The sequence below is a fragment of the Streptopelia decaocto genome (genome assembly GCF_964273445.1).
Source record: "Streptopelia decaocto genome assembly, chromosome: Z".
Lineage (NCBI taxonomy): Eukaryota > Metazoa > Chordata > Aves > Columbiformes > Columbidae > Streptopelia > Streptopelia decaocto.
The window spans coordinates 76,786,431-76,800,088 of record NC_138657.1 but is presented as its reverse complement, the minus strand read 5'-3'; the positions used below and the strand labels follow the sequence as shown (position 1 = coordinate 76,800,088).

Genomic DNA, 13,658 nt, shown 5'->3' with positions numbered 1-13,658 from the left:
CACCTACAATGGTGGGTTTCTGGAGGTGAGGGAGAGAAATCATTTTTAGGAAGGGCACATTCAACTATGCAAATAAGAGCACCAAGAGGACAGAAAGCCACATAGTAGCCATGCTCCTCAGACTGCACCTGTAAAAAGTATAGCACATTCTACCGTAAAAAGCTAACAGTTAGTAAGATGTTTCAATATTTTGCCACATATATGCCATTCTCTCAGGAAAAAAATATTTGTTTGATTTCCAAAGAAGTAAGTAACTTTACTTTGTTTCAGGAAGGAATTTGACACATTGTAGGTTTCATTCTGATTTGTATCACAAGGCAATTTTGTAATAGTAAAGTCCTCTACAGTAGCCAGTTCTAGAAGTGTTTAGATGCACCATGAATCAAACTATTCCAAAGGCAAAAAGAATTGCTATGGTGGGGAGAGGTCCCATCGTCAACTACATTCCACAAAAAGAAATGCTAAAGAGCTAACCTAGACATCTCCCTAAGGCACGGTTTCACCAAAACCACCAGAATTCATTTAAAAAAAAAAAAACAAAAAAAAAAAACAAAAAAAAAAACGCCCACACACAAAGAAATGCACAAAACCCAACTGAACACACCAAAAAAATACAAAAACTCATCACCCTAAACAGAACCCACATACTTGCTTCAGACAAATGGAACCACCGTTTCCCTCCGGCACATTCAAAGGCAGCCACCACTACACCAGCTATGTGGACAGAGTACGGACATCCACATGCATTACTTTTATATCATGCCTGCAAGACACAGCTCTTCACAGTATCACAGTGTGTTTGGGATTGGAAGGGACCTCAAAAAATCATGTAGTCCAATCCCCCTGCCAGAGCAGGAACGCCTAGGTGAGGTCGCACAGGAACATGTCCAGGCGGGTCTTGAATGTCTCCAGGAAAGGAGACTCCACAAACCCCCTGTGCAGCCTGGTCCAGGCTCTGGCACCCTCACCGAGAAGAAGTTTTTTCTCAAATTTAAGTGGAACCTCTTGTGTTCCAGCTTGAATCCATTACCCCTTGTCCTATCATTGGTTGTCACCAAGAAGAGCCTGGCTCCATCCTCATGGCACTCACCCCTTATATATTTATAAATATTAATAAGGTCACCCCTCAGTCTCCTCTTCTCCAAGCTAAAGAGACCCAGCTCCCTCAGCCTTTCTTCATAAGGGAGGTGCTCCACTCCCTTAATCATCTTTGTTGCCCTACGCTGGACCCCCTCCAGCAGTTCCCTGTCCTCTTAAAAGGTTCTAGAAAACCTCTTAAAACAACCACTCATTTTTGTTATTTGAAAAAGAACCTTAAGAGCTTCTTCTGAAGTGGCATCTCTGTTACAAGTTCTAAAACGATTGTTGTTAATAGTTTCAGATATTCAGTAACACCTTAATTCAATGGGCTAGATTAATATCATTTAAACAGTTCTTTGTTCAAACATCCACAAGTTTGAACTTGCAACAGATCGTATAGTTGAGACAGGTTCTGATCTGTGCCTTCTCAGAATTTTTTTGTGGAATCTCACTTCTTGCAATTTACTACTACATTTTTCACAACCTTCTTGAAGATTCTTAAGTTAGACCACAGTTCTTCTGTCCATATCAACTGCTAATGTTACATACATAGAAATCCTTGTCATCTGTTTTTTATTGTGTTAATGTTTTTTGGACTGAATTACTGATTGTTTAAAATTCTCAGAATACAAGCTGCTTAAAATCAGTGCTTATGATCTCAACAAGACTCTGGTCTCTTTTTCTACTTTTGTTTTTCCCATAGAGCTGCATCATCCAGTAACCAATTTCTTGATTAATCTCAACATGCTGAAATTTTAAGAGTCAATCACTGACAAATTTTTTTGAAACCAGATTATACGTATACGGCTTTTTCTATTGCAGTGGGTCTTTCCACAGTACACAGGTTAAAGTACTGAGGAAGCTTTTCAATGCCACACTGTTAAACTCACTGTTAATCCCCCATTCCATTAAATCTGAACTCATAAAATAACCACTGAAGGCACAGCTTTAGAGATCTGTTTTGTAACAGAAGTAAAAGAGGAAAGACTTTCCAATCCACAAATCTTTTGACTTCCAAAACCTTTTCATCCTGAAAGACTAAACTTCTATATTTGTTCGTTTCAGATAAAGTGTTAACCAGCAGAGCTCCCGTGCGAAGTTTTAATAACTTACCTTTTATAAAGTTACCAATCAATACAGGTACACATCCTCCTGATATAAGACATCATATTACACACAGCTACTCTGAAAGTACTGCTGGATGACTGAAGGAACCATAAATCAAAAAGTTTTTAATCCCTCACACTTATTAAATTCTGTAATCTTGAACTGCATTACACGAATTATTGACTTCTGCAATCTTGTTGCATCTGTACTATTTGATTTGTATGTACATAAACAGTTGCCACTGACAGCTGTCTGCCGCTATCCTGCAGCAGAATATTTCACCTCAGCAGAAAAACCTATCCATTTTAGGTGCATATGTTGCTTTTTGAAGAAGATCATAAAGCCTGCAAGGCACATACCTTTTCGTAGTAAACTATTCCATATTCTTTATCATCACACTTGACGCAACGGAATTCAATCATCAGGTACATAAAATTAGAACTTCGTTTTTCCCTCTGAGAAGAGAACCACCACAGATGTGTATCATATATTAAAGCGCATCAATCTTCAGCATTCTCAGTACAGCAATTACCCTACTTCATTTGTGCAGTAACTGATTAATTAGATTATCAGTTGTTGTAGCAATTATTCAGTTAATCACTTCATAGCACTACTTGAGACCATATCACCTTCTTCCTGACATTCTTACTTCCTTATGTTTCCCCCTCACGACAAACAACCACATGCAACAGATAAAATCATATTCTTTTCATCAGTGGGTTGCAACTGTGTGCTAAAGATCTGAAAAAAGGCAATGAAGAATAACTAGATGACAGCTGGATTTTGGTGTTTGCCTTTTTTAAAAAAAATAATTACACACAATTATGCATCTCAGAGTCAAAAAACAGAAGACATGAAAACAACAACAAAAAAAAATCACCATTTTAGATAAAACATTTAAAGGAAGAAATGACCATGTATGCAGTCTTTTAAATGCTTTACCTAAAAAAAGTACTTAGAATTTTAAAATCTATGTAGGAAACAATAAAGAAGTTATACATAACCATCAGCAGGAATGTGCATTTAATAAAAAAAAGCAGCATTCCTAGTAATAATGAGCAACTCAAGTTCATTTAAATGCATTAATAATGGATTGACTCTCCAGCACAAGTAAAGTGCCTCTGTACTTAAGGCACAGTGCTAGGAATCAATTTTTAGTTTTCTGTATTTTTACTTAAAAAAAGGGATAGGCTGAGTCCTAAAAAAAAAAAAAAAAACCAAAACAAAACCAAACCAAAAAAAACCCCAAATATAAGGGTTTATAAAAACACAAATTCCAAGTTCAAAAATAATCTGATTCCCAGGGTCTAATTATAAAGAAGATTACACAAATCTCAGAGAGCAAAGTTGGAAGCAATGGAGTTTGTTGTGCAAGATCAGCATAATCAAGTTAACAGTTTGTGGGGTGATTTTGCCCAATGAGGGTTAATACCTCATTCACGTATTTAAGTACTTTTTTTCAAAATATTCATTCAAATCTTACAAGTGCATTTCCTCAGGATCCAAAACAAAAATCAATAATGCTGAACAGGTGTAAAACCAAAGAACAGACTATATGTCCAAAAAAGGTTCCCATCATACGTTATACCTTAGAGTTAAGTAAGTTATAGTAAACAGCAATTGTTTCAAGCTGTTCCAAATTATTAATAAATTCTGTTTTTTGTGATGAAGTTTACTTGAAACTGGTGGATGAAAGATTGGACATGAGACAGCTATGTGTATTTGCAGACCAGAAGGCCAATTGTATCTTGTGCTACATCACCAGGAGTGTGGGCAGCAGGTGGAGGGAGGTAATTCTGCCCCTCTGCTCCATTCTGGTGAGACCCTCCTGCAATGCTGGTCCAGCTCTGGGTCCTCAGCACAGGAAACACACGGACCTGTTGGAGAGGAGCCAGAGGAACCACAGGAATGATCTGAGGCTGGAACAGCTCTGCTGGGAGGACAGGCTGAGAGAGCTGGGGTGTTCATCTGGAGAAGAGAAGGCTCTGGGGAGACCTTATTGCGGCTGTTCCGTACTTAAAAGGGGCCCATAAGATGGAGACAAACTTTTGAGCAGGGCCTGTTGCAATAGGACAAGAGGTGATGTTTTTAAACTGAAAGATGGGAGATTCAGGCTAGAAATAGGAAATTTTTTTACAATGAGGGTGGCAAAACACTGGAACAGGTTTCCCAGAGAGGTGGTAGATGCCCCATCCCTGAAAACATTCAAGGCGAGGTTGCATAGGGCTCTGAGCAATCTGATCTGGTCAAGATGTTGGACTAGATGACCTTTAAAGGCTCCTTCCAACCCAAGCCATTCTGATTCTCATTATTGGCAAAGTGAAATCAACTTTGGAAATGTAAATAATTATTTTTCCTTTTATCATATACACTGGCAGTTGAAGAAAAATAGCACAAGTGTCTACACTTAATATCCTAAGCAGGCAGATGACCTACCTCATTGATCATTTCTATTTCTCTAAAGGTCAGTCTGTCCAGCCAGTCCACTTTTACCATGTGACCTTGTCGATGAGACTTGGTGAGCTGCATGAAAAAACACAATAACATTTAAATTGCTCAGAGCAATAAAAATAATATCAAAATTATAATTTAAAAGAGATGTTAACATGAAATCATCGAGAAAAAAAAAAGGAACTGGAAAAAATTGCTTGCACGGTATACACAGCTAAGCCATGCCATACCTTTGTATTTTTAACACATTAAAAATGGAACCTGTTTTTCAAGAAAAGTCATGTGACGAAGATATTTCAATTTTTATGTTACTAAGTTTCATATAGTAAAACTTAAAAAGCCCAACAAAAAAATATACTTCAAACACTATCCAAATTTAAGAATTCTGCCCTTGTTAGCTTTATCTAACCAAGTTTTCTGATTGGGATGTACACATCACAAAAGGTCAGCTGAAGACTTACAGCGAGTCATAGAGAGCTTGTTTTCCCTTTCTTTTTAGTCATCTGAAAAGTAGTTCAAGTTTTACTCCTATATCCACATGCTGCTGTAGTAATAGTAAGAAGTTGAGTTGTTTAAAGGACTACCTAACAGTACAAGAGTAGAAGTAACCTATGAGCCATACAACCTGTAGCTTCAGATGTGCTGACACACAATATTTTTGAAAAAAGTTCAGCATACAAATACGAGCAATTATCATATTTTCAGCTCCAAGTAAACTACAAGTGCTCCTCAAAAAATCATTAATTCTTGCAGTATGCAAGAAGAGATGTGAAAGGACTAGAAGACATCAGGTCCTTTCAATGTTTCAAAGAAATCAGTATCTGTCTAGAAAACAGCTAGTGAAGAGACCGGCAAAACTATTCCTTTTAAGGGAAAGGTTACAACTACTACTAAATCAACTTCGTTCTGTGGTCAACCAGCCCATCAGTGAGCATTTAAATTTGAACAGGCTATACAATTACACCACCTGCAATTTCTTGCCTAGTCGATGGCTGGGGCATAGGAGTGCCTCAGGTGTCAGTACTGGGGCCAATATTATTCAATATATTCATTAACGATTTGGACAAGGGAATTGAGAGTACTATCAGCAAGTTTGCTGATGACACTAAGCTGGGAGGAGTGGCTGACATGCCAGAAGGCTGTGCTGCCATCCAGCAGGATCTGGACAGGCTGGAGAGTTGGGCAGGGAATAACCTAATGAAATTTAACAAGGGAAAGTGTAGAGTCCTGCATCTGGGCAGGAACAACTCCAGGTTCCAGTATAGATTGGGAAATTACATATTAGAGAGCAGTGTAGGGGAAAGGGACCGCGGGGTCCTGGTGGACAACAGGATGACCGTGAGCCAGCACTGTGCCCTTGTGGCCAGGAAGGCCAATGGCATCCTGGGGTGTATTAGAAGGGGGGTGGTTAGTAGATCGAGAGAGGTCCTCCTTCCCCTCTACTCTGCCCTGCTGAGACCCCATCTGGAGTATTGTGTCCAGTTCTGGGCCCCTCAGTTCAGGAAGGACAGGGAACTGCTGGAGAGAGTCCAGCGTAGGGCAACCAAGATGATTAAGGGAGTGGAACACCTCCCTATGAAGAAAGGCTGAGGGAGCTGGGTCTCTTTAGTTTGGAGAAGAGGAGGCTAAGGGGGGAGCCTATTAATGTTTATAAGTATATAAAAGGTGAGTGCCATGAGGGTGGAGCCAGGCTCTTCTCGGTGGCAAACAATGATAGGACAAGGGATAATGGGATCAAGCTGGAACACAAGAGGTTCCACTTAAATTCCTTCTCAGTGAGGGTGACGGAGCACTGGAACAAGCTGCCCAGGGGGGTTGCGGAGTCTCCTTCCCTGGAGACATTCAAAACCCACCTGGACATGTTCCTGTGCGACCTCATCTAGGCATTCCTGCTCCAGCAGGGGGATTGGACTAGATGATCTTCTGAGGTCCCTTCCAATCCCAAACATACTGTGATACTGTGTAATACGCAAAGAGTACTAGGACGGCATATGAATGGAACATTGTATGTAGGAGAATGCACAATATGTACCAACAATGTGCTTCCTCCAAGGAGATGAGGTTACTATGAAAAAAACACATAGAAGACTTAAGATTTGCTACATGCTGGGAGTTGTCCAGACTGTACATTTTGTCAGATACTTGCACTAGACTTTCAGTAGCTCATCACTACAGATACAAAGACTTGATATTTAGTTTCTGTCTACACAGCTTCCTTAGGCTGCACTGGATTTATTCTACTATGACCAAGACATGGGGCAGCACCAATGGCAGAAAGCTTTAATGAGTTTTTCGTTATAAATTCAAGGTGAGCTAGACTAATAAAAAGAAGACTCTAAATGAAAGTTCTTTTATGGCTGTGATAAATCTCTAGATGAGAAAATGGACATATTTACAGCACTGGACCTATCTTTCACTGGAAAAGGGTGAGGACGAAAGCTAGGAGTTCAAGATTAAGAAGAAAGTACACTAAGTAAGTGGGTCGAGTCATTCAGCAACCTTGGGCTAAGCTTATCTGAAGAAAGAGAGATTAGCTAGTAAAACACTTCAAAAACTAACATTTACTGATCAAATCCAGAAACAGGTTTGATTGCAAAAATACACTGTCATCAAGCCAGGAGAAGAAAATACTAATACTGGTCAACTTTTGAAGTTCTACTCAAATTCTTTCTGATGTCATACACGTCCGAACACTACATCAGTGTTACATCTAAAGGATAGCTATTGAAAGAAACTAGACTGTCCCTCACAAGTTACTGGGAGAAGCACCCCTTGCCCAACTTGATGGAATTTTAGCTTCGAGCATCTTCAAGGAACATTCAGATTTTCATTCTTTACAGAAGAATTAGGATGTTTTAACAACAGAATGCTATATATATTAAAAGGTATTTAAATGTCTCCCTTTAAAAACACTTCAGAAGCAAATGAGTATGATTTAGTTTACTCATTCATAAAAATCCTGTGAAATATCTAAACAATCAAACGAAGACAGCTTTCACATGAGAAAACAACACGAGAAGCCTGTCTTCATTCCCCTCCAGTGAAAGTGAAAGCTTTTCACATACAACTTAAGGTTACTTGCTATTCCATCACCTTTGCCAAGCGGCTCATTTGATCTTCAGAGACTGTGCTGCTGGTTCTCCCAGGAGTTTTGGTGGGTTCCGAACCATCAGCTTCTACGTTGGGCCAGACTTTCAAATCGTGCATTCCTTGACGAAACATACTGCAGGGAAAAATGCAGAACTGCTTCAGTAAATTCCAAATAACACAGCTGTCAGGAATTAAAGTACAGCAGCAGCTGCAAGAAAACGAAGGAGCTCCCTTTGCCAAACACAGAAAAATGTGCTGCCATGCATAATTTAACTGAACTGCAAAAGCACCTTGCACCTTGTGTCCTTTATGGCCTTCATTTTTATTGGTACACAGAGTTTAAACAAAAATGAGTAAGTCTGAGATAACTTATTGTGCAAGTGGAAGAAAAATGGGTAATTCCCAAAGTCAGTGAGGTGGTACAAACGCAAACTGAGGACAGAGCGTGACCTTCATAGTTTTATTATTTGTAATGAAGCAGAAGTATTCCTCTTGTCTTGCAAATTGTAATACTGACTTTAGGTCTGACAGTCTGAAAAAAAATCAACTAAAAAGCTACCTAAGTTTCACTTGAAGGTCAACTAATAAAAAGCTGCCTTTTGAGCTGCCAACTGAAAAAGAAAAAAAAACAAAAACAAAACACCAACCCTCAGCACACCATTTTCTCCATCTATGCTTGAAATTGAATTGGTAATTGAAACTGTGCAGTGAACAAAACTTTGAAGGGTAACTGACCACACCTTTCCTCTGCAAAACCCTGCAACCTTGCATACTTCTGCTGATCCACGTCTGAAAGATGCCCCAAGAAATCAAGTTCATTAGTTTTGCCAGTAAGAGATGATCTCTTAACTAACAACTTTGGGTAATCAGAACTGGAAAAATGTTTACCTTCAATCTACACATCACTTTGTGGAATACTACTACAAGGGTTTCCATTTACAAGTAAATACAAAATTTTGATATTATTTGCATCTTTCTGTCCATTTACTTTCCCCAGGCCCCACATGCTGGAAGGAAAAGTATATTTTGTTTATAAACTATACCTTAAGAATTCTCTAATGCTTTAAAACCTACGAGGAGTCTTTGAGGAACAGTGCAATTGATCCAGTTCCATTTTCTGCCCTAAAACCATGTCACTGTTTTTGTCAAAACAGTATCTTCAATGACAGAGATACAACCTATCTCTACAATCATTTTCTGCATTCAAGTATCACTAGAACAGCTTTCCTAATGCTAACCTTAACCTTACCTGAACTTCAGTTTAGCATAATTACTTCTTATCCACTGACAAGACAAAAAAAAGGCTCTTTCTCCCTATTTTCCAATGCTACTTACATACTAGAAACGTTCTCCTATAGTTGTTTCTCCAGCCTCACCAGTCTTTACTCCTCCTCCATCACACCTATTTGCTAGACGTTCAGGATATGGACTCCCTTTGAATCAGTGGTCAGCAGCTTGCTTAAAATCACTTAAACAGAACTGAACATATCCCAGTCAAGTGGACAAGTACGGAGAAGGAGAATATAACATTTTCCCTGATGCATATAGTTGTGGACTTTTCATATATTCCATGTTGCTTGCACATTTCATGTGGAGATCAGATGACTAGGGGTCTGGAGCCCTGGACACATTCATTTGGTGAACCTGCTTTAGCAAGCTGGTTGGACTCCAGATGTCCCTTCCAACTCTAACCATTCTGTGATTCTGTGATTTCAGAAGTACATCAGAATGCTGAATTGTGCAAAACTTAAGATTCACTGTAAAATCTGCATCTTTTACTCTGTTTTCCTGGGCTGCTGCTCCCCATTCTATATTTGACTACAACCAGTTACAAAATGTACCAGCACCTCATACTTTTCCTTAAACTGCATCTTATGGTTTTTTTTAGTCCCCTTTGCACTTAGCCAAGATCTTTTTGATGTACTGTCATCCTCCAGCACACTTGTAATTTTTCCCATCTTGGTGTTACCATCCACAAATTTACCAAACTCACCCTCTATTAGAACACAGATGATTAATTTTGAAAATTCACGGTTTACTGAGTTACACTTTAATTCTTTTAAATAATACCACATTAACAGCCGAATTGCAAGCCAACTAAATCAATTATCTTAAGCAATGAGTATTGGCATCCAAGCATCACAAAAATATAAAGTGATTTCAGCATTTGCTACCTTAAAATCCAGCTTACAGGCTGAGAAAAAAATTAAAAAGCCTACATTTTGGCATTCTAAGACTTTTTTTCTTTTTTTACAACATTGTAAAAAGTTTGAAATTACACTTAAGAAGAAATAGAGTAAATCAAACATGAAACTGTCACCTGGTTTAAAAAAAAATAATTAAAAAAACCCCAAACAATAAAAAAACCTCTCGAAAACACTGCCACCTTACTATTCACAAGTCAGCTTCAAATCTGTATGACAGAAGAAAAAGCAGTATACCCATATTTCCCAAAGAGTGAGACTGTTGTTCCTCCCACAGGAACTGCTTTACCAGGTCCATATACATCCCAGATGGTCAGAGCCACTTGTGCATTGCGAGGCAAGTCTGGATACTTCACAGGCAGCTTCAGCCATTCATTCCAACTGCAGAGAAATACATTTTATTAGTCATAAAGATCTGGAATTCAAGTTATTTTGTATTAGTTTATTCAACCCAATTCAGATTCTAGTTAGAATATGAATTTCTAATGGCAGACAGACTACTTTCTTGTGGGCTTTAACCAGTCAAATACTTGCCTTATGCACAATTGAAAGGCTAGAGACCAAAGGAAAATACTCTAGCTTAATGACCAAGTACCAAAGATGAGTTTGTCCAGTAAACAGCACAAAAATGTGCTAATCCAGGTCCTAGAATTTATTTAAGTAGTGACCCACATCCAGTCACATATGTAACAATTTTATTTCTTACCCATTACCCAAAAACGTTGTTTTTGTGCTATCAGGACAACACTTGATAAACATACAGAGACTTAAAGAGACATAAGTTATTTGAAAAAGACAACAGAAAATGCATATTTCTGATGCAAATAAAAATATTCTGATACATTTATGTAATTGATGCTCTAGGAACTAAGAAGAATATGAAATAAAAGGCAGTCACTTACTTCCATCTAGTGCTAAAAGCTTTGTAGGAAGTTCTAACTGGAAGAGCAAGAGGCTTCCCTTCTGCAAACACCTGACAAGTTACATACAGGTCAGAGCACGTTTCTTGATACAGTCCTGAGAACTTCAGCATCGGATCTTCTAAGAGAGCTTTGTAACTCTTCTGTTCTCTTTTCCCTTCCAGACTTCCTCTGGGTGGAGGGCAGGAAGGAAGGTGGGAAAACAGATAAAATAAATAAGCAAAAAATTATTTTATCCACAGTAAAAATCCTGTTCTATTTCCACGTCCTATATCTAGATTACCCAGTACTGAGGCTATCATCACTTTGCATTACTAGCCAGTAGCAAAATCCAAATATTGGAGAGGAACTCAGGATGTGAAGTGATGAACAAATACAGAGTTTTATTTAAGAGGGTGGGAGGGAAGAGCAGTGAAGGGAAGAATTACTTGTTTGGACATAACTTCTTCTAGTATAACCTGTAGATTTTAAGACAGCTTCAAATGAGGTATCCTAAGCAGGGCAACAATTAGATGACAGATGCTGCTCTTATTATTGAAAAGAACAAATATCAAGATACATGTGCTCCAAATACTATTTGGGGGTGAGGAAAAACAGACAAACAACAAACACAACCCACAAAGCAAAAAACACGTGCAAAAAGGCTTATTTTTAAGCTGTTTGAAATGTGAAACGTATTACTAGCTTTGGACGCCAGTCCAGTCATCTCTCAAATCAACAACAAATCAAAGTTCCACTAAGTAGGCTGTTCAAACCAAACTTGATTAAAGCCCTGTGAAAATTTACAGCATGATATTGTCAGAGTAAATGGATGGAATTTCTCAGGCCTCAGCTATACTAACATGAAAACAATCATGCATATTATATATCTGACTGTGGATGCACATGTGAAAACATAAAAGAAATTGTGGTGGTGATGGGAAAACATGTAAGATCGATCTTCCAGCAAACAAAATTCTTTAAGCACCACAAAAATACTTCAGAGTAAGTGAACAAGTTTCTTGCAAGAAAGTAGCCTAGCACATTCCAGGCCACCATATGCTTTGATGCATCCTGTTAGGCAGGATGAATTAGCAAAGAGGACACATGCATCTGATTTCGAATATCATCTTTCATTCAGAAGCTAAGCAAGCCCCAAACAAACTTTTCCAAGTTAGTTTTCAACAAAAAGTGCAATACACCTTAAAGTAGCAACATTAGGTATACTAGATTTTAAAGACAGCTACACCACTTCTGCACAAATGCAAACATCCGACTGCTGTGATACAGAAAAATCTCGAAAAATTAAAAAATGAACCAGCAAATACATCAGTGTGACAATACCATCTCCAACAAGGGCACCTGCATATACCCAGTGAGGAACATACGTGTTGGAGCACCTGGATCTACCTACAACAAACACCCCGGCTAAGAACAACTTGCTTTCAAAGGAGCATGCAAACAAGGAGGAAAAAGGCTATGAAGTTGGTGAAGGGTTTGGAGAGGAAGCCGTATGAGGAGTGGCTAAAGTCACTTGGTTTGTTCAGCCTGGAGAAGAAGAGACTGAGAGAAGACCTCATCATGGTTACAGCTTCCTCACAAGGGGAGGAGGAGGAGCAGGCGCTGAACTCTTCTCTGTGGTGACCAATGACAGAACCTGAGGGAATGGCAGGAAGATCTGGCAGGTGATGTTCAGGTTGGACATTAGGAAAAGGTTTTTCACCCACAGGGTGCTGGACACTGGAACAGGCTCCCCAGGGAGGTGTCACGGTCTCAAGCCTGACAGTGTTCAAGAAGAGACCAGACAACCTCCTCAGACACATGGTGTGAGCTGTGGGGTTGTCCTGTGCAGGGACAGGAGCTGGACTGCATGATTCTTGTGGGTCCCTCCCAACTCTAAAAAGTATCGCCGGGTTCTCGACTTCCCCGAACGCTGAGGAGGGACCCATGACATCTGCAGATAAAAGGTTATCAATAGTCTTTAGCATCAATCTTAGCCTTAAAGCACCGCCCTGCACCACGGGACACAAGCCCGTGACCGTCTGTACGGTGTTTAGAGCCAAAACCGCGGCCCTGCTGTCGCCGCGGCCCCTGGGACAGGGACGGGGCCGCGCTGCCTCCGCACGGCAGTCCCGCGGCAAACGGGAGGCGCCGGCATCCAGACCTCCCGGTGCTGGTGAGAGGACATGGAGCCGGCGCCTCCCGGTAGCCGCACTCCCGCGGGGCAGCCGGGCTTTGGGACCCAGCGCAGCTCCGGCCTCCACCGAGCCGGGAGGCTCCGCGCCGCTCCGCACACCGCCCCGGACGCCCCAGCTCACTTACATCTTCAGCTGCACGTTGATGTCCAGATCGCAGCTGTAAACATAGTAAAGCTTCTCGGTCTCGCCCATGGCTGCCGCCGGTCCGTGACGAGCCTCCCGCCACAACACCCGGCGGGCATGAGCAGCGACCGCCCCCTCCCCCGGGGCCCCCCCGCCGCCTCGCTCTGAGCATGCGCCGCCGCCGCCATCTTGCTTGAAGGAGGATGGAGCGGAGACGCCGCCGCCGCCATCTTGCTTAAAGGAGGATGGGGCGGAGGCGCTGCCGCCGCCATCTTGCTTAAAGGAGGATGGGGGCGGAGGCGCCGCCGCCGCCATCTTGCTTAAAGGAGGATCGGGCGGAGGCGCCGCCGTCTCACGCTGTAATGGCCCTTCACTAAGATGGCCGCCGGCCTGAGTCAGCCGAGTGGGCGGACCCAGATGGGGTTGCTGGCCGTACGGCACGCCAGATGGCGGCGCCCATGAGAGGGGCGGCGAGATGGCGGGTGTGCCGGCTGGGTGCCGTATGG

General features: G+C 41.0%; 1 protein-coding gene across 2 annotated transcripts in view; it reads right to left on the bottom strand.

Annotated features, from left to right (window-relative positions):
* PIK3C3 (phosphatidylinositol 3-kinase catalytic subunit type 3) overlaps window positions 1-13,288 on the bottom strand; it is a 71,962-nt gene extending 58,674 nt beyond the window's left edge. For both annotated transcript variants that reach the window (XM_082075445.1, XM_082075446.1), the window contains exons 1-6: window positions 13,154-13,288; window positions 10,835-11,023; window positions 10,170-10,313; window positions 7,732-7,861; window positions 4,624-4,710; window positions 2,547-2,642 (exon numbers count right to left, since the gene is read on the bottom strand). In XM_082075445.1, the coding sequence (XP_081931571.1) occupies window positions 2,547-2,642; window positions 4,624-4,710; window positions 7,732-7,861; window positions 10,170-10,313; window positions 10,835-11,023; window positions 13,154-13,221 (714 nt within the window). In that variant the 5' untranslated portion in view covers window positions 13,222-13,288. The remainder of the gene's footprint in view (window positions 1-2,546; window positions 2,643-4,623; window positions 4,711-7,731; window positions 7,862-10,169; window positions 10,314-10,834; window positions 11,024-13,153) is intronic.
* Window positions 13,289-13,658: the final 370 nt, after the last annotated feature.